Genomic DNA, 26,412 nt, shown 5'->3' with positions numbered 1-26,412 from the left:
AAATGATGGACGGAATGCTGACAATGCATACATTCTCCCCCAGTCAAGAGATCTGGGTTAAATCCATTGTTCTTTTGCCCACTACACCACCCCAGTTCAGACATGGCCATATGCAAATCAGTCTTGACCCTGTGCCTCATGGGAACACTCCAGCCCGAACTGCCAAGCCATGTCTTCCCTGTACCGGAATCAAGCATCCTAGGATCGGTTTCTGGCTATCAGCCGTCATCAGCCAGGATAGCTTGACTCCAGTGGCGTAGTGAGCACGGGTCCCACGTCTGGGAATACCCATCCCACTTAGGGCGAAAAGCGTTACAACAAACAAATGATGGACGGAATGCTGACAATGCATACATTCTCCCCCAGTCAAGAGATCTGGGTTAAATCCATCGTTCTTTTGCCCACTACACCACCCCAGTTCAGACATGGCCATATGCAAATCAGTCTTGACCCTGTGCCTCATGGGAACAGTCCAGCCCGAACTGCCAAGCCATGTCTTCCCTGGACCAGAATCAAGCATCCTAGGACCGGTTTCTGGCTATCAGCCGTCATCAGCCAGGATAGCTTGACTCCAGTGGCGTAGTGAGCACGGGTCCCACGTCTGGGAATACCCATCCCACTTAGGGCGAAAAGCGTTACAACAAACAAATGATGGACGGAATGCTGACAATGCATACATTCTCCCCCAGTCAAGAGATCTGGGTTAAATCCATCGTTCTTTTGCCCACTACACCACCCCAGTTCAGCCATGGCCATATGCAAATCAGTCTTGACCCTGTGCCTCATGGGAACAGTCCAGCCCGAACTGCCAAGCCATGTCTTCCCTGGACCGGAATCAAGCATCCTAGGACCGGTTTCTGGCTATCAGCCGTCATCAGCCAGGATAGCTTGACTCCAGTGGCGTAGTGAGCACGGGTCCCACGTCTGGGAATACCCACCCCACTTAGGGCGAAAAGCGTTACAACAAACAAATGATGGACGGAATGCTGACAATGCATACATTCTCCCCCAGTCAAGAGATCTGGGTTAAATCCATCGTTCTTTTGCCCACTACACCACCCCAGTTCAGACATGGCCATATGCAAATCAGTCTTGACCCTGTGCCTCATGGGAACAGTCCAGCCCGAACAGCCAAGCCATGTCTTCACTGGACCGGAATCAAGCATCCTAGGACCGGTTTCTGGCTATCAGCCGTCATCAGCCAGTATAGCTTGACTCCAGTGGCGTAGTGAGCACGGGTCCCACGTCTGGGAATACCCATCCCACTTAGGGCGAAAAGCGTTACAACAAACAAATGATGGACGGAATGCTGACAATGCATACATTCTCCCCCAGTCAAGAGATCTGGGTTAAATCCATCGTTTTTTTGCCCACTACACCACCCCAGTTCAGACATGGCCATATGCAAATCAGTCTTGACCCTGTGCCTCATGGGAACAGTCCAGCCCGAACTGCCAAGCCATGTCTTCCCTGGACTGGAATCAAGCATCCTAGGACCGGTTTCTGGCTATCAGCCGTCATCAGCCAGGATAACCTGACTCCAGTGGCGTAGTGAGCACGGGTCCCACGTCTGGGAATACCCATCCCACTTAGGGCGAAAAGCGTTACAACAAACAAATGATGGACGGAATGCTGACAATGCATACATTCTCCCCCAGTCAAGAGATCTGGGTTAAATCTATCGTTCTTTTGCCCACTACACCACCCCAGTTCAGACATGGCCATATGCAAATCAGTCTTGACCCTGTGCCTCATGGGAACAGTCCAGCCCGAACTGCCAAGCCATGTCTTCCCTGGACCGGAATCAAGCATCCTAGGACCGGTTTCTGGCTATCAGCCGTCATCAGCCAGGATAGCTTGACTCCAGTGGCGTAGTGAGCACGGGTCCCACGTCTGGGAATACCCATCCCACTTAAGGCGAAAAGCGTTACAACAAACAAATGATGGACGGAATGCTGACAATGCATACATTCTCCCCCAGTCAAGAGATCTGGGTTAAATCCATCGTTCTTTTGCCCACTACACCACCCCAGTTCAGACACGGCCATATGCAAATCAGTCTTGACCCTGTGCCTCATGGGAACAGTCCAGCCCGAACTGCCAAGCCATGTCTTCCCTGGACCGGAATCAAGCATCCTAGGACCGGTTTCTGGCTATCAGCCGTCATCAGCCAGGATAGCTTGACTCCAGTGGCGTAGTGAGCACGGGTCCCACGTCTGGGAATACCCATCCCACTTAGGGCGAAAAGCGTTACAACAAACAAATGATGGACGGAATGCTGACAATGCATACATTCTCCCCCAGTCAAGAGATCTGGGTTAAATCCATCGTTCTTTTGCCCACTACACCACCCCAGTTCAGACATGGCCATATGCAAATCAGTCTTGACCCTGTGCCTCATGGGAACAGTCCAGCCCGAACTGCCAAGCCATGTCTTCCCTGGACCGGAATCAAGCATCCTAGGACCGTTTTCAGGCTATCAGCCGTCATCAGCCAGGATAGCTTGACTCCAGTGGCGTAGTGAGCACGGGTCCCACGTCTGGGAATACCCATCCCACTTAGGGCGAAAAGCGTTACAACAAACAAATGATGGACGGAATGCTGACAATGCATACATTCTCCCCCAGTCAAGAGATCTGGGTTAAATCCATCGTTCTTTTGCCCACTACACCACCCCAGTTCAGACATGGCCATATGCAAATCAGTCTTGACCCTGTGCCTCATGGGAACAGTCCAGCCCGAACTGCCAAGCCATGTCTTCCCTGGACCGGAATCAAGCATCCTAGGACCGGTTTCTGGCTATCAGCCGTCATCAGCCAGGATAGCTTGACTCCAGTGGCGTAGTGAGCACGGGTCCCACGTCTGGGAATACCCATCCCACTTAGGGCGAAAAGCGTTACAACAAACAAATGATGGACGGAATGCTGACAATGCATACATTCTCCCCCAGTCAAGAGATCTGGGATAAATCCATCGTTCTTTTGCTCACTACACCACCCCAGTTCAGACATGGCCATATGCAAATCAGTCTTGACCCTGTGCCTCATGGGAAAAGTCCAGCCCGAACTGCCAAGCCATGTCTTCCCTGGACCGGAATCAAGCATCCTAGGACCGGTTTCTGGCTATCAGCCGTCATCAGCCAGGATAGCTTGACTCCAGTGGCGTAGTGAGCACGGGTCCCACGTCTGGGAATACCCATCCCACTTAGGGCGAAAAGCGTTACAACAAACAAATGATGGACAGAATGCTGACAATGCATACATTCTCCCCCAGTCAAGAGATCTGGGTTAAATCCATCGTTCTTTTGCCCACTACACCACCCCAGTTCAGACATGGCCATATGCAAATCAGTCTTGACCCTGTGCCTCATGGGAACAGTCCAGCCCGAACTGCCAAGCCATGTCTTCCCTGGACCGGAATCAAGCATCCTAGGACCGGTTTCTGGCTATCAGCCGTCATCAGCCAGGATAGCTTGACTCCAGTGGCGTAGTGAGCACGGGTCCCACGTCTGGGAATACCCATCCCACTTAGGGCGAAAAGCGTTACAACAAACAAATGATGGACGGAATGCTGACAATGCATACATTCTCCCCCAGTCAAGAGATCTGGGTTAAATCCATCGTTCTTTTGCCCACTACACCACCCCAGTTCAGACATGACCATATGCAAATCAGTCTTGACCCTGTGCCTCATGGGAACAGTCCAGCCCGAACTGCCAAGCCATGTCTTCCCTGGACCGGAATCAAGCATCCTAGGACCGGTTTCTGGCTATCAGCCGTCATCAGCCAGGATAGCTTGACTCCAGTGGCGTAGTGAGCACGGGTCCCACGTCTGGGAATACCCATCCCACTTAGGGCGAAAAGCGTTACAACAAACAAATGATGGACGGAATGCTGACAATGCATACATTCTCCCCCCGTCAAGAGATCTGGGTTAAATCCATTGTTCTTTTGCCCACTACACCACCCCAGTTCAGACATGGCCATATGCAAATCAGTCTGGACCCTGTGCCTCATGGGAACAGTCCAGCCCGAACTGCCAAGCCATGTCTTCCCTGGACCGGAATCAAGCATCCTAGGACCGGTTTCTGGCTATCAGCTGTCATCAGCCAGGATAGCTTGACTCCAGTGGCGTAGTGAGCACGGGTCCCACGTCTGGGAATACCCATCCCACTTAGGGCGAAAAGCGTTACAACAAACAAATGATGGACGGAATGCTGACAATGCATACATTCTCCCCCAGTCAAGAGATCTGGGTTAAATCCATCGTTCTTTTGCCCACTACACCACCCCAGTTCAGACATGGCCATATGCAAATCAGTCTTGACCCTGTGCCTCATGGGAACAGTCCAGCCCGAACTGCCAAGCCATGTCTTCCCTGGACCGGAATCAAGCATCCTAGGACCGGTTTCTGGCTATCAGCCGTCATCAGCCAGGATAGCTTGATTCCAGTGGTGTAGTGAGCACGGGTCCCACGTCTGGGAATACCCATCCCACTTAGGGCGAAAAGCGTTACAACAAACAAATGATGGACGGAATGCTGACAATGCATACATTCTCCCCCAGTCAAGAGATCTGGGTTAAATCCATCGTTCTTTTGCTCACTACACCACCCCAGTTCAGACATGGCCATATGCAAATCAGTCTTGACCCTGTGCCTCATGGGAACAGTCCAGTCCGAACTGCCAAGCCATGTCTTCCCTGGACCGGATTCAAGCATCCTAGGACCGGTTTCAGGCTATCAGCCGTCATCAGCCAGGATAGCTTGACTCCAGTGGCGTAGTGAGCACGGGTCCCACGTCTGGGAATACCCATCCCACTTAGGGCGAAAAGCGTTACAACAAACAAATGATGGACGGAATGCTGACAATGCATACATTCTCCCCCAGTCAAGAGATCTGGGTTAAATCCATCGTTCTTTTGCCCACTACACCACCCCAGTTCAGACATGGCCATATGCAAATCATTCTTGACCCTGTGCCTCATGGGAACAGTCCAGCCCGAACTGCCAAGCCATGTCTTCCCTGGACCGGAATCAAGAATCCTAGGACCGGTTTCTGGCTATCAGCCGTCATCAGCCAGGATAGCTTGACTCCAGTGGCGTAGTGAGCACGGGTCCCACGTCTGGGAATACCCATCCCACTTAGGGCGAAAAGCGTTACAACAAAGAAATGATGGACGGAATGCTGACAATGCATACATTCTCCCCCAGTCAAGAGATCTGGGTTAAATCCATCGTTCTTTTGCCCACTACACCACCCCAGTTCAGACATGGCCATATGCAAATCAGTCTTGACCCTGTGCCTCATGGGAACAGTCCAGCCCGAACTGCCAAGCCATGTCTTCCCTGGACCGGAATCAAGAATCCTAGGACCGGTTTCTGGCTATCAGCCGTCATCAGCCAGGATAGCTTGACTCCAGTGGCGTAGTGAGCACGGGTCCCACGTCTGGGAATACCCATCCCACTTAGGGCGAAAAGCGTTACAACAAACAAATGATGGACCGAATGCTGACAATGCATACATTCTCCCCCAGTCAAGAGATCTGGGTTAAATCCATCGTTCTTTTGCCCACTACACCACCCCAGTTCAGACATGGCCATATGCAAATCAGTCTTCTTGACCCTGTGCCTCATGGGAACAGTCCAGCTCGAACTGCCAAGCTATGTCTTCCCTGGACCGGAATCAAGCATCCTAGGACCGGTTTCTGGCTATCAGCCGTCATCAGCCAGGATAGCTTGACTCCAGTGGCGTAGTGAGCACGGGTCCCACGTCTGGGAATACCCATCCCACTTAGGGCGAAAAGCGTTACAACAAACAAATGATGGACGGAATGCTGACAATGCATACATTCTCCCCCAGTCAAGAGATCTGGGTTAAATCCCTCGTTCTTTTGCCCACTACACCACCCCAGTTCAGACATGGCCATATGCAAATCAGTCTTGACCCTGTGCCTCATGGGAACAGTCCAGCCCGAACTGCCAAGCCATGTCTTCCCTGGACCGGAATCAAGCATCCTAGGACCGGTTTCTGGCTATCAGCCGTCATCAGCCAGGATAGCTTGACTCCAGTGGCGTAGTGAGCACGGGTCCCACGTCTGTGAATACCCATCCCACTTAGGGCGAAAAGCGTTACAACAAACAAATGATGGACGGAATGCTGACAATGCATACATTCTCCCCCAGTCAAGAGATCTGGGTTAAATCCATCGTTCTTTTGCCCACTACACCACCCCAGTTCAGACATGGCCATATGCAAATCAGTCTTGACCCTGTGCCTCATGGGAACAGTCCAGCCCGAACTGCCAAGCCATGTCTTCCCTGGACCGGAATCAAGCATCCTAGGACCGGTTTCTGGCTATCAGTCGTCTTCAGCCAGGAGAGCTTGACTCCAGGGGCGTAGTGAGCACGGGTCCCACGTCTGGGAATACCCATCCCACTTAGGGCGAAAAGCGTTACAACAAAGAAATGATGGACGGAATGCTGACAATGCATACATTCTCCCCCATTCAAGAGATCTGGGTTAAATCCATCGTTCTTTTGCCCACTACACCACCCCAGTTCAGACATGGCCATATGCAAATCAGTCTTGACCCTGTGCCTCATGGGAACAGTCCAGCCCAAACTGCCAAGCCATGTCTTCCCTGGACCGGAATCAAGCATCCTAGGACCGGTTTCTGGCTATCAGCCGTCATCAGCCAGGATAGCTTGACTCCAGTGGCGTAGTGAGCACGGGTCCCACGTCTGGGAATACCCATCCCACTTAGGGCGAAAAGCGTTACAACAAACAAATGATGGACGGAATGCTGACAATGCATACATTCTCCACCAGTCAAGAGATCTGGGTTAAATCCATCGTTCTTTTGCCCACTACACCACCCCAGTTCAGACATGGCCATATGCAAATCAGTCTTGACCCTGTGCCTCATGGGAACAGTCCAGCCCGAACTGCCAAGCCATGTCTTCCCTGGACCGGAATCAAGCATCCTAGGATCGGTTTCTGGCTATCAGCCGTCATCAGCCAGGATAGCTTGACTCCAGTGGCGTAGTGAGCACGGGTCCCACGTCTGGGACCCGTGTGCAGTGTGCACTTCTGGCCCAGCAAAGGGAAGCCTACCTCCTCCTCTCCACCTCCAAATGTAGTTCACAGCATGCCACTATGTACATCATACCCCCCTCCATGGAAAGATAATTACGGTCTGTAACCTTTTAGAAAGTGACATTCCAGCAGACTAGGTTAGAGTAATTATAAATCTTTATGCAACCAATTATGTGCTAACCCAAGAAGTTAAAAATACACTCATATGGGAGAAGTTATATGCCCTCCTTACCCTTCCTAATTTCCCCTGGAGATCGCTAGACCAAAACAAAGCTAAAAAAAACTAAAGCTGAGCTATGTTTTAGCTGCATTAAAAAAGTAGAGTCCTAATAAATACTTTAACCATGAATTACAACTTATGTTTAATAAAAAGACTGTGATACCATCAATGTGGTACAAAAGTGACAAAAAAATACCAAGAAATTTCTGAAGCCACTTTGCGTGGTCCTCAGTTCCATGAGTCTGGAGTAAGGCAACACAACGCAAACCACTGAGCTGTCTTACTGTGCCCTGGAAAGGCATTCCATGGGCATTGCTGTGAGTGTTCCCATGCAACTTCCATGGTTTTTACGCATTCCCAGATTTACCAGAACTAGTAGAACAGTGATTACTAATGGAACTTGTTTTTATTTTTATTACATCTCAGTTTGCTTTGAGTTTTATTTCTTTTGTATTAGTCATTTCTTATAGCAGTTGCTTTTTGATTTCTGCTTGGAGAAGGGAAACGTTAACATGCTTCCCTGGTACTCTATGTATGGGCCTGCCAACCAGGTGCCATAAAATGGGGACTGCGATGCAGATATGTGCAGTCAATGCACTTCTGGCCCAGCAAAAGGGAAGCCTACCTCCTCCTCTCCACCTCCAAATGTAGTTCACAGCACGCCACTATGTACATCATACCTCCCTCCATGGAAAGATAATTACGGTCTGTAACCTTTTAGAAAGTGACATTCCAGCAGACTAGGTTAGAGTAATTATAAATCTTTATGCAACCAATTATGTGCTAACCCAAGAAGTTAAAAATACACTCATATGGGAGAAGTTATATGCCCTCCTTACCCTTCCTAATTTCCCCTGGAGATCGCTAGACCAAAACAAAGCTAAAAAAAACTAAAACTGAGCTATGTTTTAGCTGCATTAAAAAAGTAGAGTCCTAATAAATACTTTAACCATGAATTACAACTTATGTTTAATAAAAAGACTGTGATACCATCCTTAAGGCCTATTATAGTCCTTCTTCAAAATAAAGCAACTGTTTTGCCTTGCTTGAAAGACTCATTATTCAATTTAGTACCTTTTATCAAAGTTTAATATTCTCTATAAATGTATTACATTTTGTAATTGTTAGACCTGTCAGCCTTAGATTGGTTATCCTCCAAAAGTGTTGTCTACTTACTTCCAATTTTTTGGTGAAATTAGGATTCTGTCCACTGTTCCACTGCTAATCAGTGCTAAACTGTTCATGCTCACTCCCCAAAACATAGTTCGATAGGCATACTCCTGATTGGCATATTTAATTAACTGGTAAGTTCCTTTCACATTAGTATACCATATGCCCAGGGCCTGTAAATTAACTTCTACCAATTGACCTGCAGCACGTCTTGTGCCACCCACTTAAGCTTCACCTTAAAACATGTCCCAGGCCTGCCACAGTAGCCTGAATGTAGTTTTAAATTGCCTTGCCACCTTGGCATATAGCCCATTTGCCAAGCCTCAAACTCCCCTTTTATTACATGTACATAGCCCCTAAAGTAGGCCCTAGGCAGCCCATAGGGCAGGACGCTGTGTAATTAAAAGATTGGACAAATACTTTTAAATTTGCATGTCTTAGTTGTGAAAATCTCCTAAATTTGTTTTTTAATACTGTCAGGCATACATCTTCCGTAGGATAACATTGGGTATTCTCTATTATATTTAAAATGCACTAATGTTTAGTTGGGCGTAGGAAGTTATGTCATGTTTGGTATCTATGAAATTATAATGATCTTTAATTGTGAAGTCATATTTTTGATTATAGTTTTGAAAGCACCATTCCCAGAAAGCTGGCGTTTTCCAGACCCTAACCCTCTGTGCCTGTAGTCTGTCTTGGGTCACATGACTGGGTGTAGCAGGCTCTGCGGCTTTGTGAATTGCTCACCGACAGTCACACAATAGAGAGAGTAGGTGTGCCTGAATGGGCACTAAACTGGCATGATGTGGGTGGTGCTGAGCATTGCCCCACTTACATCTGAATAGCCTGTACTTTGCCTTCACACAAAGTGCTTGGTCACCGAGTATTGTCACTGCAGCCACCTTGGAGTCATAACAGGGGAGTCAAGATATTCCATGCACTTCAAAGAACCTTTCCAAAAGCGTCTCCCACCTTCCAGAAGAAGGACACCAGGGTATAAAATTAGGACTTTCAAACCCACTCTTCAGTTCACTACTGGACCTGCAGAACGACTCTCAGAGGACCGCCTGCTGCTGTGATCTGCTGTGCACTCTGACAGACCGCTGTTGTATCTGAATGGACTGTTTAGCTGCCTGGAGTCTGTCTTGAACCCTGAGAGGTCAGCGCTGCTGTTGAGCCTTGCAACTTCACCGGCACTCAGGATTGCTAGGAGTGACTCCAAGGGGTAGTTTGCTAGCCTCCTGTTCAGAGTCACAGGGACATAAAAAGCTCCCATCTTGAACCTGCACCTGTACCCAGCCTGAAGGAGTCCTGAACCCCCAAGAGATATGCCACCAGTGCTAGACCCTAGGTTGTGGTGCTAAAAGTGCCCAGATGTTAAATTTCCAAAACTGAGGACTTACAAACATTTTGGCCAAAATCTGCTCTGAGAACCAGGAGGAGATGGGGACTGACCTGCTGGCCTATTTTCCCAAGGTGCGTTGCCGGTCAGATTGAATTTGCTTCTTTCCGTCTACATTTTTCTTCAATGCAGCAAATTCTTTTCAGCTGTCTTTCGCCAAAGGAGTATCTGGCCTAGTGGAATTGTTTTCGGCTACACCCCTCTGCTTCATCCTGCTGTCAATGTTTTACTCCCATTTCAGAGACTAAGTCCGAACGTAGATATCGTTACTGTAGCTTTGACCCAAGGCTATCCAATGATGATGCTACCTCCTCGGAAACCTCCTGCAGCACCGCTGATCATTATTTTCTCAAACACAGGTAAGAGCTGGCCGCGCCGAATCCACTTTGTGTATTTGAACTGCACTCCATTGCAATCAGCCGTATTGTTTTACTTTGGCCTGGTCTTGTGCAACTAAATTACTCTTTGATCCGCAGTTGGTGCGTTCATCTTTTAGGCGCAAGATTTGTCTAAAAACTTTAAAATATGAATGACTTTGGTTCTGCTTATTGGTGTCAATTACTTAAAATGTACTCTATTTTTCCAAATTGGTTTAGAATTTCTTTTTCTTTGCGTTTTAACTTTATTACAGTTTGTGTGCTGTATAGATACATTACGCATTGCCTCTAAGTGAAGCCTAATTGCTTTTTGTGCCAAGCTACCCAGGGGGTTGTTCACCCTACAAGGGATTATGGCCAATTTCTCACAGTAATTAGAGTAACCCTAGAACTAATATATCAAAATGGTACAGCACATTGCCACCTCAAACAAAATATGTCTTAAATGATTGAATCATGTGTACATTCATGTAAATATATTCCTCTTCGAACGCGAGAAGGGGGACTTATTCTGATATGTGGTCTCAGGTTCCGGGAGGTAACTATTGCTACTAGTCAATTCTTGTGAAACATTGTAATTTCCTATGCCCTGCACTCTCTTGTCAACAAGGGTAGGATGTGTACTCCCAGGTTTGGAAGAGACCTATTTTTACTTGAAAGGCATATTCCAAATATGTTAGGGGGGCGTGGTTTAGCCGGCTGCAAAATGGCCGAGCCTTGAGTGGGCTATGCCTGCCAAGACATTAATCCATCATGATCCTGCGGGCATCTGTGGAGCTGCCTTCCTGCTCCACGACATCTTGATACTCCTCATCTGGGGGCATCAATCGATCCCCCTCTGGGCCCAAACCGCTGCCGCTGCACCCAAATTTCACCGCTGAGGCCTGGCACGGCCGCTGGGCCCTCCTGCAAGCACGCTGCTGGTGCCCGCGCCGCACTACTTAGACTCCGCCGCTCCTCCCCATCGCCTCTGCTGACCTGCTAGGACCGGACTGCTCCATTGGCGCCTGCTTGCCGCCTGGCCTTTTCTTCCCCTGGTGAGTCGTGCTGCCACGGGGGGCTTCCTGCGGTGAGGTAGGGGGTGCACGTGCCGTACCGGGGAGCCTGGGCCTCCCCGTCCTCCAGTTGGTGCCTTCCACTTCTAGCTGCCTTCCCTGGGCCCTGCGATGTGGGTGGCGCATCCCCTGCGTATCCCCGCTGCATCTACCCCTGCGGGGTTGCACTTCCTCCACCGCTCACCGTGAGGTGCTGGGGACCGTGCGGCTGCCTCTCCTTTGCCTGTTGCTGATGCTCCGGACCTTCCCCACCGACACTCCTCCCTCATCGAGGCCGGGAGACCTGCTGGGCAGCCTTCATCTATTTCCATTGCGAGCAGCATCCCTAAAGGACACTCATCGTCTCCTCACAGCACCTGGTGCTGGGTTGGCCTTGCGGGTGCCTGTGCCTCGGCGGCCGGTTACTGCTTTGTCTGCATCTCCAAACACTGCTACTACCTGTTTTCTGGCCCGCACAGCCCCCTTTGCCAGGCACTGCTATCTTCACCTGCCGATACCTGTTGACTTTGGCTTGCCAGGGGTAGCCCATTCTCTCGCTGCCTCCGTTCTCCTGGGGGTCTTGCTTCATCGCAGCTCTCTCAAGTGGGACCAGAACCTGTAGCCCTGAGCACTACCTTCAGCCTCGCTTGGCACTGTTGCCTCGCCTCTCCTAAATCCTCGGCGGCCATTTCTCCATGCCTTACCTGACCATGGGGAGAGCCGACCCCAAACAACCGAAAATCACTTTCGATCAGCGCCGGCAGACGCGACAAGATGGGGTGATCACTGACGTGGGCTAGTTGGCCTCCCAGCCCGATGCTGGCCCAACCAGAGAGGATGACCTGAAGGCCATCATGCTGCACGTGAAAACCACAGTTACTGGCATTGCCGCCCAACTCGACCAGCAGTATGCCCACCTGGGTACCGTTAAGGCCCGGGTCGATCCGCATGACACACACTTGACTCAGGTAGAGGCAAGGGTCTCGGATGCTGAGGATGCCACGACGCAAGACCATCGCAGGCTTCTCCAAATGGACAAGGTTCTTGAGCTGATCAAGAATAAGAACGAGGACTTGGAGGCTCGCATCTGTAGGAGCAACCTCCGCATCACTGGCGTGCCCGAATCCTCCAACATATCCAAAATGGAAGACTTTGTGGAGCAGCTTCTCCGTGATCTCTTTGGCGACGTCCTCTCCACCGTTTTCATTGTTGAGCGCGCCCACCGCTTTCATGGCCCTCGTCCTGCTCACCGGCCTGCCGGCCTGTCCCATCATCGCCAAGCTGCTGAACTTTAGGGACCGAGATGCTGTTCTTCGTGCGGCCAGGGAGAAAGGGGAAATCCGTCATCAAGGACACTCCCTGGCCTTTTTCCCCGACTACACAATGGCTGTGCAGGCTGCCCGCCGTGAATTCCTCCTGGCCAAGAGAATACTTCAAAAACATGATGTCTCCTACTCCTTGGCTTACCCTGCTAAGCTGAGAGTCAGGCAGGGCTCCAAGGTGCATGTCTTCTTGGAACCGAAGGCTGCATTGACCTATGCGAAAAAGCTTGAGCAGGCGCAACGCTCTTCCCTTTCTGGATCCCAGGCTGTTGCTGACGGCAACTAAGTTACAATGACTGACTCCTGCTGTTGTTATTGTGTCATTGTATTCTGTACTTCTTGGGGTAGTGTTGCCTTCCATGGCTGTCTTCCACTTTACTCCACTCATTGCATGCGGCTCTCTTCTTCACTGTCGTGGTCCTGTTTGCTGTTCATTTGACCCTGAGGCTCGACATGGTTGTGGAGCCACTCGCCCCTCCCGCAGCACAGGCCTTCACCTTACTTCCTTTCTCCTATGTTCTCCGCTTGCTCCCATGCTGGGCTTTCCTGCCTATCGGACGCCCCGGCGGTTCTCTTCTGATTAAATTGCTGTCTGCAATTACTCACGGCTTGGCCACCTTGTCTCTTTGGCAGGGGTGTACGCTGGGCAAAACCATGGCTCCATGGGATAATTCCCTTCTTGGACACTGAGTTTCCCCTTCCCTGTTGTGGGTCCCTTGGGTGGGTGGGGTTGTTCTCTCAGTCTAATTGGGGGGTTGGAGTGGGTGGTAGGGGGACGGGTTATCTGGGTTTGCTGCCTCCTTCCGAGGCTTTGTTGATTGTTTTGTCTTTTTTTTTTTTTTTGTAATACAACACATGCTCTCCACCCAAGCGCGACTTCTCCATACTCACGATAACTCATGCTCGATGTGTGGCGGCATGTTCGCCCAATGGCGCACAAGTGTACTTGCTTGATGGGCTCCTGGGGCTGCTGGTCTCCCTTGGACCTCTGCATCATGACACCCAACGCCTTCGCGTGGCTCACCTCGGTGGACTGTATGGCACGCACCCTTTCTGACCACGCTCCCGTTCGCCTCTGTATGCAACTCCCTCACTTCCCGCGGCGTGCGTTTTCTGTCAGCAGCTTCCCCCCCAACGCGGTCCAAGACTCTGTTTTTTTGTGATGAAATCCAGACCACAATCACAAATTATTTTGACCTTAACGTAGGCTCTGTCGACTCCCCTTCTACACTCTGGGAGGGCTTTAAAGTGGTGATCTGAGGTGAGTGCATTTCCAAAGAATCTGGTGTGCTGCACTCTATTTGCAGTACCCTGGACAGGCAGGAGGGCGAGATCAAGGCTTTGGACTCCTCACATTCTTTAGACCCTAAACCTGATACCCTTGCGATGCTTCGGGGTAAGCTTGCCGATTTCACTGACGAGGCCAATAAGCAGCTTTCCTTCTTAGATAGGGAGGCAAGGGCGCGCCGCTTCGGAGAGGGGGATCGTCCTGGCAAGACTTTGGCCAATCTCTTACGGCAGCCTTACTCAGCCTCTTATATTACTGCACTTCAAGACGGGGATCCGGATAGAACTGCCTCTCCTGAGGAAGTGGTGGCTCGATTCACCGCATTTGTTTCCCAGCTCTATACATCTGGGTTTGTGCCCCCGCACGACATTCTTGATCAATATTTAGATACCCTTGAGCTCCTACGGCTGGGCAATTGCCACCGGGAATACCTGGATGAGCCTTTCTCCAAGGGGAAGATCCTGGCGGCCTGGCAACACTCTGCCCGGGGACAAGGCTCCTGGCTCTGATGGCTTACCTGCATCCTTTTATAAGGCATTAGCGCCCCTTCTTGTCCCGCACCTCGCTGCCATGTACAACAACTCGTTTGAGTGTGGCCAATTCCTTCCCTCACTCCGCGAGGCTCTGCTAATGCTTCTCCTGAAGCCAGACAAGCCCCCTGAGCTCCGCGACTCTTATCACCCTCTATCTCTCATTAAGACTGATAATAAAATCTTTGCTAAATTGCTGGCCTCCCGCCTTCTCCCGCTCATGCCGATCATTGCTCGCCCGGACCAATCCGGCTTCATTCCTGGCCGCGCTACTTCACATAACCTTAGGACCATTTTTCCGTCCTTCATCAAATTAATCCCGCTCTTCTGACTGTGGAGGCCCTTCTGGATGACACCAAAGCATTGGATACTCTGGAGTGGCCCTTTCTTTTTTATCTTCTCCCTCGCTTGGGCTTTAGCCCGGTTTATCTGCGCAAAGTCCAGCCCCTCTACACCCTCCCCACTGCCCGCCTTCGGATCAATGGTCAGATCATGGAGCCCATTTCCATCGCTTGGTGCACGAGGCAGGGGTGCCCGCTTTCACCCATGTTATTCACCATCACCATGGAACCCCTTGCCGCCAGGCTCCAGCAACACCTTACCCAGGGGGGTCTCGGCTTCGCGGCTCATGCCCTGGTCGTCTCCATGTATGCGGACGACATCACTTTCTATGTCCGTAATCCCCAGGAGAATCTCAGCCCTATGGTCCGCGAGGCGGTACGATTCGGGGGTCTCTCCGGCAAGCAGGTAAACTGGAGCAAATCCATTCTTTTTCCCCTTACTGATGCCACTGCCCCCTTCTCTCCGGACTACTCGTTTGTATGGGTGCCGGGACCTACCAGTTACCTCGGTATTTGGCTCAGCAGGGATGTGGACGAACTTTGGAAGGCCAATTTCAGCTGCGCTGTGGACTGGCTGGAATTCAAACGGTACGCCCTCAGCGCCCAAGCCAGCTTTCTTCACTTCTGGCTACACCCGATGCCTTTCCAGCCACATGTTGCGGTGGAGGCTGATCTCGCAGCCCCCTGGCCGCTCTTGACCACTCTCTTTGCCCCAGCGAAGCCCCCACACGGTGAGATCGACACAGTTGAGACTTTGCGATGGGCCTGGTACGGCTCCGTAGATATTCTGGCTTTAGTATGCTCTCTGCGAATGCTATGCCCATTACACACAATCCGACATTCCCCCCCTCTGCATACAGCGAGTATGGTCAAACGCGCATCTCGCTTGGGGCTCTCTATGGTTTTGGACCTTGATCCTAACAGCACTTTCTTTTCTTTACTGGCTGATTCCGGTCCCATGGACACTCTGCTTTATTATCAACTCAGAGCTCTCTGCAGGGAACTTCACCCCTCGTTTCCTCAGCCCCCACCTTCAATGACTGGCCTTCACTTTCTCTATTCTTCCCCCTCCCTCCATAAGCTGGTCACTAAGATTTACATCCTTGCACTTGCGGACTCCTCTATCTCCACTGACCGTGCCCATGCAGCGTGGAGTGCAGACCTGGGCATCGTACTCTCTCATGAGGACTGGCTGTCCTGCTGTAATCAAACCAAGCGTTTATCCCCAAACTATTGTTTGCACCCCATACATTTTAAATATTTGCATAGGCTATATCGCTCTCCTGCTCAGCAGCACAAAATGGGCCTCGTCCCCAGCGACAGATGCTTGCGCTGCTCTGCTCCTGCAGCAGACTTCTCCCATCTCGCATGGCTATGCCCTAAGGTTGCTATAACTGGGATTACTTCTACGTCCGTCACGCCTGACCCACTGCTCTGCCTCCTAAGCTTTATAAAATTCTGCCCAGACGCTACTCGCCGGCTGACTGCAATGCTTCTTGTTCTCGCAAGGCGCAGGGTCTCCATGTGCTGGGGTCGCACATCTGTGCCTAAAGTTAGCGCTTGGCTCGAAGACGCTTCACGCTGTCAGACACTTCTGTCCGAATTCTGGGACTTAGTGCCAGTCACTTGCCGCCTGATTGATATCTGGGGTCCCCTGGTCTCCTATCTCCAGCGACAAGGTGCCGTGCCCTCACGCGACCTCTCCCGTGCTCCCCACTGGCACTCCGCCTGTGGCATCCACCGGTGCTGGCTCATGAGGTGCTGTTCCCCTACCCACGCGCCCCCTGGGCCCCTTGTGCTCTCTCTCATCTGAGTGGGGTCTCCCCGGGGTATCCCCCTGCTCCTCCTGCTCTACCTCAGAATTTCTCTTTTTTTGCAATGCCGTGGGTTTCCTGCCTATGGTGACTAATGCGATGTATGTAACAAATGTGTTTCTCTTTGCGATTGCGGACCTCCCACCTGTACACACTGTAACTTGAAGTGCAAATTGTTTCTCAATAAAGGTTTTCAAAAATCCCCCCAAAAATATATATGTCAGAAGGAAGATCGAATGGGAGACGAGGGGTTGTGATAGATGCCCTGTCTAACGCACATTATAAAATTGGGTGGCAAAATTAGATGCATGCAATGGGGAATTGCCACCTTTTTAGGTCTCGTGAGCCAAAGGCTCGAAGAGACATTTTATATCTGGGCTTTTTCAAAGTGCTGCCGTGGCCTAAAGCTACAGTGCACGTGAACGTGCACACGCGCAGCGCCATGTGTCTTTCCTCCGTAGCGATCGTAATCACGATCACTTTCACTTTCGCGGGCTCCTCTGTTGCTGGCATTCCCCCCTCCCTTCTCCCCCAGCCCTTCTTGTTTACTCAAATGTCACAGAGGACATGAGACCTCGGGACACCAGCTTTCCTTGGCAACCGCTTCGGATAAATCACGAAGCTGGGATTATTAATCACGCTTTCAGGCTCCGAGATACCACATTCCCTCCAAGTCTTTTCACAGTCAGAAGTTAAAAAGTTACCTTAAATGTTTCCTAGTTGCGCTGGCCCAAATGTGACAGCCTTTTAAAAGTACTTAATTAATGTAATTAACGCTGTCAGGTCGATTATTTTAAAGTTTACAAAAACTCTCAAGTCGTGAAACTTTTATTAGACTAACAAAACATATGCGAAAATGGTGCACTGCATGGACTTCCCAAGTCACACAGACTTCTTCCAAAGTTTGCACTGCTGCAAGCCGTCGTGTTTCACACCCGCCAGCACCTTACCTATGATGATGGCACACGCACTGACGAGTCCTATCTCCTTCTTCAGAGTCACCTTTTCTGAGCTGCTGGCGCGAGCGGCGTTGGCTGTCGCCGACAGCTGGCTGGGCGCTGGCGGCTCCGGGTGGTGCGTGCTGTTCGCACTCAGCTTTTTAAGCCGATTTTCTCCAGCCATTTCTCCGCTCCGCTGGACGTCCCCGCTGTGTCCCTCTGCCAGCCTGCCAATGCATAAGGCAAGGAGTGAACTTGGCAATGAGCGAGGCCTCCCAGGCAGCGCTATCTGCCCGGCAGATAAGTCCCCGTTGTTGCCGGAAGCCACGCCCCCCGCCATCAATCCCTCTCAGCCCTATTCATAAGGACTCTGTTTGGGTATGGCTTCTGGATGCATTCACTGATCGGGCACGCCTCCTCATTTGCATATTCACACCTCTCTTACTGCATACCCACGCCAGTTTGTGCAGTCGGCGCCTGTTTGTTAATTCACTACCGATTTAAAGCAGAAAAAGCAAAAAAAAATTTTTCACTAGGAGATTAGGAATAGCATCTTTGGAACTCAAAAGTGGACAACCTTGACAGTAGCGGAGTAACATATCCACGTCTGTGTACCTTTACTTCATTTAAGGTACCGTTAATTCATTCCCAATCCCAATCGTACACTTCAGTTGGAAATAACAGAGAGCGTGCTCGTCATTTAAAATAATAATGTTTTCGATGATAAACCTGATTCAACATTTTCTGACCTATTTATTATTTTTATTTAATCACTTTTGTACATGGCTCTGTTTGCAGTAAAGCGCCTGAATGCTGTTCTCATGCAGAGGTCCTAGAGAAAACCAGTTGAATACATTCTGTCTGCCACACACAGCAATCAGAAAGCAAATGGGCAGTTTTAATTACTTACAGGAGGTGCTAGATTTTCATCATCGACGTTATATCATGGAGTTAGGTCTCGCGAGCCAAAGGCTCGTTTTTTTTGTTGCAGTTTTTATGTAGCGTGAAGTCGACCCGAAGGTATCAGAGCGCTTTACATTAGCACCAGTTACATTACAGACGGACACATTCATTTCTAGTCATAGGGAGATTAATTTATTTGCCCAGGATCACAGGATGTTTGAGCCTCCTGCCAGACGTGAACCTTATTCCCCAGCTTCAAAGTCTGCCGCTCTAGCCGTTAAGCCACATCCACCAAGTGCAGCAGATATTTTCTGCGGTAAAATCATAGGTTTAATTTAACAAGCATTGAAGCTAAGAAGTCTAGGGTCTAAAAAGCTAAACCACTAGCTTTGCCAACGGCATGCAAACACCTGTCAAAATGCACGCGCGTGCACAGCCGGTAATCTTAAAATGGGTTTTCTGCATCAGAAAATCCATTCCCCGATGCCACAGATGCTCGTGCATTTGTCTTGCATTGACTTGTTTCACCCATTTTTAGGTTGAGCCTGAGCAGCGCTGCTCGGTGAGCCATGCTGTATTGGAGTATGTACTTAGACTCTGCCCCCATATTTGTCATTGGCTTGTGTCATTGTCCTTTGTAAATGCTGGCTACTGATTCGCTGTTAGGCTTGTTAGTCCCTCCTTAGTACCACCTTGTCTTCATTTGTAGCCTCCCATGAGGACTGGCCGTTTCACTTCTGTAGTACAGGGTATGTCTTCTTTAGCCTGTAATCACTAAAGGGCATATTATCAAGCACGGAATTAAAATTATTGCCGCTTTAGCGGCAGAAAACTGCTGCTAAAGCGGCGATAATGGGCTTGATAATATGCCGCAGAGAATTCCCATAGAAGCCCATGTTGACACCAGAACATGGGCTTCTAAGGGAATTCTCAAGGGCATATTATCAAGCTCATTATCGCCGCTTTAGCGGCAGTTTTCTGCCGCTAAAGCGGCGATAATTTTAACGGCGTTTCTTGATAATATGCCCCTATTTTCTTTAATGAGTTTCTCTTACTGCAGGAAAGCCTCTTATGCGCAGTTGTGACCACCGGCTTGTTTATTTAAGTCTCAGCAAACGGGAAGCTCATCAGGAGCCATGGGGGACAGAAGAGGGCAACTAAGCGATGCCTTCAAGCATTTGGAATGCAATAGGTCTCGCATTTACGAGAGTTTAAGCTTTTGGCATTACAAATGGCAAGGCCTTTTATTTATGTTTTAAAAACCAAAACATGAATAAAAGGCATTGTCATTTACAATTACTTGCGTTAATGCTAGACCTATTGCATTGCAGATGCTTGTTTCTTTACAGTTCTAACATGGTAGACGACCACGCTAAAACGGTACGTTAAAAAGTGAATAACAAGTGCGCTCCAAGCGCCCAAAACAGTGGAAGAGGCTAGGCAGCACATTGTTGCTGCTGGGCCTTCAAAAATCAATGAATAAAAATAATGCAACATCAGGAGCAGGATGGGGCAGGCAGTGAGGAATGGGGTGGGGAACATTAGGGATAGGGGTGAGCCAAAAGGAATCAATCATGCGGGGCAGAAAAGAGCAAAGTAAGTAACCACATACAATACCATGGAGTGCTCTATATCAATCAAGTATGCAGTGAAAGGATACAAATCATCCAGTCAAAACACTGTGGGGCCGAAATGCTTCCGGCTGGGGCAAACATAAAACAAGCATTGGCATAGCCAATAGGTCTCGCTTTTGGGACCTTATAAGTATTTAGTTATGCAACTGTTGCATGGCTAAACACTTATAAGGTCCGAAAGGCGAGACCTATTGGCTATGCCAATGCTTGTTTAAATGCTGCTAACAGGTATGTGATACTGGGGTTGGTTGGTATGATGCACTTTATATTGGTTAAACGAGCTGCTTGCCTTGGGTAATATATTTCCCCTTTCAAATTGTTCTTTATAGGTATTGTAATGGGCTGTAACCTTCTATGGAGTTTAATTCTTTCTAAATAGGTGGGTGTCAGTTATGTCAAAATGTAGACTGAATGGGACCCCGGGGTTCACGTTAGTTTGGGCTTGTACTTTGCACTTTAACGCTTTACCCGAAAAACCGAGTTGAATGCCCTGGGAACTCATTATCCCTGTAAAAGTTATTAATACTTTCTATAATGGGTTGTAAACTTACTACGTTTTGTTCACCTTAGATAGGCTGGTGCTGCTCATGTAAGGAACTAGGTAAAACAAGACTTTGTGATTTGAGAAAGCATTGCCCTGCACATTGCACTTTAAAATGTTTTATGTGCCTAAATTAACTGTATGCCTTGGGTAAACAATTATATCTGAAATGTTCCTAATAGGTATATGATAATGTTATGACCTTTGATTGAGTTTTAATGTGAAAAAATCCTACATTTTATGCTGTTTTTCAATTCAGGCTGATGATAAGTGTTGGTGGATTAATTTAAATTCAGTTTTATGTCTGGATTTTATAATGATTGTTATTGTGTACGTTAAACGATATCTATTTATTATTTCAATAAAAATTTATTTCTTGGAAATAACAGATGTTGACTGACTGACGTAAATGTGAAAATGTGAGTTAGTGTTTGCTGTTTATAAAACACCTTCTGGATAGGCCAGTTTCTCCTGACTTGGATGCTCCTTTATGTGGTCGAACCTCCACTCTTCATTGCCTTGATCCTTTGTCCCATGATCACCTAAATTCATGTATAGCCTTTGCTCTGTGCTCAACTATTTGTGGAGAAGCAACACCTTTGTTGGCAACCAACCACACACGGATGGGCAACTTGCTGCTGCACATATTGTTCAATTCCTATACAACCCCTGACAGACAGGGCACACATTCAAAACAGTCAAGCACACTTAGGTTGACAAGCACATATTATAAATGTCCTTCGCCCTGTTTCAAAGCTTTCATGAATGGCCAGCCTATTCCCCGCCATTGGAAATTAATAGAAAACATGTGAACACTGCTTACTGAAGACAGTATTTGCCCTGCTCACAATCCCTCATTGATAGCACACTCCCTCCAGGCACCTAAGCCCCCTTAGGTCATCTCAAGATTTGGAGCACAGCAGATATTCAAAGAGGGAAAAATGAGGAGCTATGAAGAAATGTATCCTAGGTGTGCTTGAGGAGGCATTAACATCTGATGTTAATGTCTATCTCACAATAACAGTAGACAGTGTTTGATATCAAAATGCATAGGTGGGTCCATGTAAAAGGCCAAGCACCACCTACCAAATGCCCATGTCACACAAAATTACAACTGAAACTGCCTCTCTTTCGGCTAGTGCTCCTTCGGGTAGCCATGCGCTCTACAAATATCCATAACATAACATAACAAAACACAAAACAGCAAATAGCATAATTATCTGTTTTGGACATTATAATATCCAATGCTAATCAAAAATGTCAGTAGTTATAAATCCCACATAATATTTTAGATTTGGTTTGTATTACAAAAGTACCACAAACCTTATGCGAAGAATTCATAAATCTGGACAAAACATATCCACAATATGATGCATACTGCCCACTAAAGGCCTGCTTACTTGTTATACGTATGTGCCTTTGGACCTCTCCAATTATGATGTAGATGACCTTTAATGGTCAGTAGTAAATTTAATGAAAAAACAAAAGTCTTTACTTATTGTGTATCTCTATTCTCAGGTACTCAGTAAGATCGCAGAAGAAGAGAACACTAGGACAAATTACTCATTCGTGAACTTGTTTAGAACTCCAGAAATTAGAAAAATCTCTCTATACACAGGGCTGGTATGGTAAGGGAATATTGTGTATAATGTAAAAATAATGATGACGTTACATTTTTATTATTCTAGGATAGTGGAGTCAGATTGTTACCGATGTGTTCTTGTCTTCTCTCATATAGGTTTGGTGTGGCATTCTCCTATTATGGAATCAGCCTCAACATCACAGGTTTTGGGATGAACATGTACATGACCAACTTCATTTATGGAGCCATTGAAATACCATTCAGACTGATCCTGTACTTTTTCATGAAGAAGAGAAGTCGACGTCAAATGCAAGCCTGGAGCATCCTTGTTTCAGGCTTCTTCATAGGCATCAATACCGTCATTCCAGTCTGTGAGTTTCTTCCGGAAGCATGCTTTTTCAATACGTTTTTATTAATATTTTTTTATATTTCCACTATAAAGCAAAGAAGAAAACAACAACTTAATACAACTTATCACTTACAGCATTACGCCACGCTAGTATGAAGAACATATATAAGAATCAGATAGGAGGGAACAAACAATCTCATAGCTAAGTATAATCCTAGTAATTTATCCCTAATACACTTGGGTGCCGATCACGATCCGGTAAAAAATGTCCCCGTACGACTCGTATCGGGTCTTTTTACCGTACGAATCGTACAAGTGCCGTACGAACTTGCAATCACGATTCGCATGGTAAAAAGTCCATACGAACCGCACCGGGAATCATTCCCCACACGTCCTCGGGTCGGAAAATGTGTCCGACACGTCCTCGGACGATTTACCTTACAAACGTAAAAATCCAAGTCCGACCGAGGAATCACGATCCATCCCGTGCGTCCGAGCGTACAACCGTATGGAAAAAACACCGTCCGCACCGAACACCTATAGCAACCATGGAGACATGTGCCCGCATACGCGCCCAACACTCCCCCCAGCCCCCGTACGTCCGACACGTACCCCCCGTATATGTATACCCCCACCCGTCTAGGTACACCCCAGTACGTTCCAGTCGTACCCCCACCCCAGTACGTGTCGTACCACCGTCAATGTACACCCCCCCACCCCTGTACGTGTCGTACCACCGTCTATGTACACCCCAGTACGTTCCAGTCGTACACCCACCCCAGTACGTGTCGTACCACCGTGAACCTACACCCCAGTACGTTCGAGCCCCACCCCCACCCCAGTACGTGTCATACCCCCCGTGTACCTACACCCCAGTATGTTCCAGTCGTACCCCCACCCCTGGACGTGTCGTACCACCGTGAACCTACACCCCAGTACGTGCGAGTCCTACCCCCACCCCAGTACGTGTCATACCCCCCGTGTACCTACACCCCAGTACGTTCCAGTCGTACCCCCACCCCAGTACGTGTCGTACCCCCCATGTACCTACACCCCAGTACGTTCGAGCCCCACCCCCACCCCAGTACGTGTCATACCCCCCCCCGTGTACCTACACCCCAGTACGTTCCAGTCGTACCCCCACCCCAGTACGTGTCGTACCCCCGTGTACCTACACCCCAGTACGTTCGAGCCACACCCCCACCCCAGTACGTGTCATACCCCCCGTGTACCTACACCCCAGTACGTTCCAGTCGTACCCCCACCCCAGTACGTGTCGTACCACCGTCAATGTACACCCCCCCACCCCTGTACGTGTCGTACCACCGTCAATGTACACCCCCCCACCCCTGTACGTGTCGTACCACCGTCTATGTACACCCCAGTACGTTCGAGCCCCACCCCCACCCCAGTACGTGTCATACCCCCGTGTACCTACACCCCAGTACGTTCCAGTCGTACCCCCACCCCAGTACGTGTCGTACCACCGTCAATGTACACCCCCCCACCCCTGTACGTGTCGTACCACCGTCTATGTACACCCCAGTACGTTCCAGTCGTACCCCCACCCCAGTACGTGTCGTACCACCGTGAACCTACACCCCAGTACGTTCCAGTCGTACCCCCACCCCAGTACGTGTCGTACCAACGTCAATGTACACCCCAGTACGTTCCAGTCGCACCCCCACCCCAGTACGTGTCGTACCCCCCGTGTACCTACACCCCAGTACGTTCGAGCCCCACCCCCACCCCAGTACGTGTCATACCCCCCGTGTACCTACACCCCAGTACGTTCCAGTCGTACCCCCACCCCAGTACGTGTCGTACCACCGTCAATGTACACCCCCCCACCCTTGTACGTGTCGTACCACCGTCAATGTACACCCCCCCACCCCTGTACGTGTCGTACCACCGTCTATGTACACCCCAGTACGTTCGAGCCCCACCCCCACCCCAGTACGTGTCATACCCCCCGTGTACCTACACCCCAGTACGTTCCAGTCGTACCCCCACCCCAGTACGTGTCGTACCACCGTCAATGTACACCCCCCCACCCCTGTACGTGTCGTACCACCGTCTATGTACACCCCAGTACGTTCGAGCCCCACCCCCAACCCAGTACGTGTCATACCCCCCGTGTACCTACACCCCAGTACGTTCCAGTCGTACCCCCACCCCAGTACGTGTCGTACCACCGTCAATGTACACCCCCCCACCCCTGTACGTGTCGTACCACCGTCTATGTACACCCCAGTACGTTCCAGTCGTACCCCCACCCCAGTACGTGTCGTACCACCGTGAACCTACACCCCAGTACGTTCCAGTCGTACCCCCACCCCAGTACGTGTCGTACCAACGTCAATGTACACCCCAGTACGTTCCAGTCGCACCCCCACCCCAGTACGTGTCGTACCCCCCGTGTACCTACACCCCAGTACGTTCGAGCCCCACCCCCACCCCAGTACGTGTCATACCCCCCGTGTACCTACACCCCAGTACGTTCAGTCGTACCCCCACCCCAGTACGTGTCGTACCACCGTCAATGTACACCCCCCCACCCCTGTACGTGTCGTACCACCGTCAATGTACACCCCCCCACCCCTGTACGTGTCGTACCACCGTCTATGTACACCCCAGTACGTTCGAGCCCCACCCCCACCCCAGTACGTGTCATACCCCCCGTGTACCTACACCCCAGTACGTTCCAGTCGTACCCCCACCCCAGTACGTGTCGTACCACCGTCAATGTACACCCCCCACCCCTGTACGTGTCGTACCACCGTCTATGTACACCCCAGTACGTTCGAGCCCCACCCCCACCCCAGTACGTGTCATACCCCCCGTGTACCTACACCCCAGTACGTTCCAGTCGTACCCCCACCCCAGTACGTGTCGTACCACCGTCAATGTACACCCCCCCACCCCTGTACGTGTCGTACCACCGTCTATGTACACCCCAGTACGTTCCAGTCGTACCCCCACCCCAGTACGTGTCGTACCACCGTGAACCTACACCCCAGTACGTTCCAGTCGTACCCCCACCCCAGTACGTGTCGTACCAACGTCAATGTACACCCCAGTACGTTCCAGTCGCACCCCCACCCCAGTACGTGTCGTACCCCCCGTGTACCTACACCCCAGTACGTTCGAGCCCCACCCCCACCCCAGTACGTGTCATACCCCCCGTGTACCTACACCCCAGTACGTTCCAGTCGTACCCCCACCCCAGTACGTGTCGTACCACTGTCAATGTACACCCCCCACCCCTGTACGTGTCGTACCACCGTCAATGTACACCCCCCCACCCCTGTACGTGTCGTACCACCGTCTATGTACACCCCAGTACGTTCGAGCCCCATCCCCACCCCAGTACGTGTCGTACCCCCCGTGTACCTACACCCCAGTACGTTCGAGCCCCACCCCCACCCCAGTACGTGTCATACCCCCGTGTACCTACACCCCAGTACGTTCCAGTCGTACCCCCACCCCAGTACGTGTCGTACCACCGTCAATGTACACCCCCCCACCCCTGTACGTGTCGTACCACCGTCAATGTACACCCCCCCACCCCTGTACGTGTCGTACCACCGTCTATGTACACCCCAGTACGTTCGAGCCCCACCCCCACCCCAGTACGTGTCATACCCCCCGTGTACCTACACCCCAGTACGTTCCAGTCGTACCCCCACCCCAGTACGTGTCGTACCAACGTCAATGTACACCCCCCCACCCCAGTACGTGTCGTACCACCGTCCATGTACACCCCAGTAGTTCCTGGCGCACCCCCAACACAACCTCCTAAGTACGGAGCGCACCCCATGCCCCAACATCACAACCGCATGTACGAGTCGTACAAAGCCACACACAAGGA

General features: G+C 50.1%; 1 protein-coding gene across 1 annotated transcript in view; it reads left to right on the top strand.

The window, feature by feature from the left end:
- Positions 1-26,412, top strand: part of LOC146813686 (solute carrier family 22 member 7-like) — a 401,617-nt gene that overhangs the window by 296,230 nt on the left and 78,975 nt on the right. Inside the window, exons 6-7 of the mRNA XM_085610179.1 lie at positions 22,129-22,238; positions 22,349-22,563. Coding sequence (XP_085466305.1) covers positions 22,129-22,238; positions 22,349-22,563 — 325 coding nt within the window. The remainder of the gene's footprint in view (positions 1-22,128; positions 22,239-22,348; positions 22,564-26,412) is intronic.

Source organism: Triturus cristatus, chromosome 6, assembly GCF_964204655.1.
Source record: "Triturus cristatus chromosome 6, aTriCri1.1, whole genome shotgun sequence".
Lineage (NCBI taxonomy): Eukaryota > Metazoa > Chordata > Amphibia > Caudata > Salamandridae > Triturus > Triturus cristatus.
This window is presented reverse-complemented; position numbering and strand designations above follow the sequence as displayed.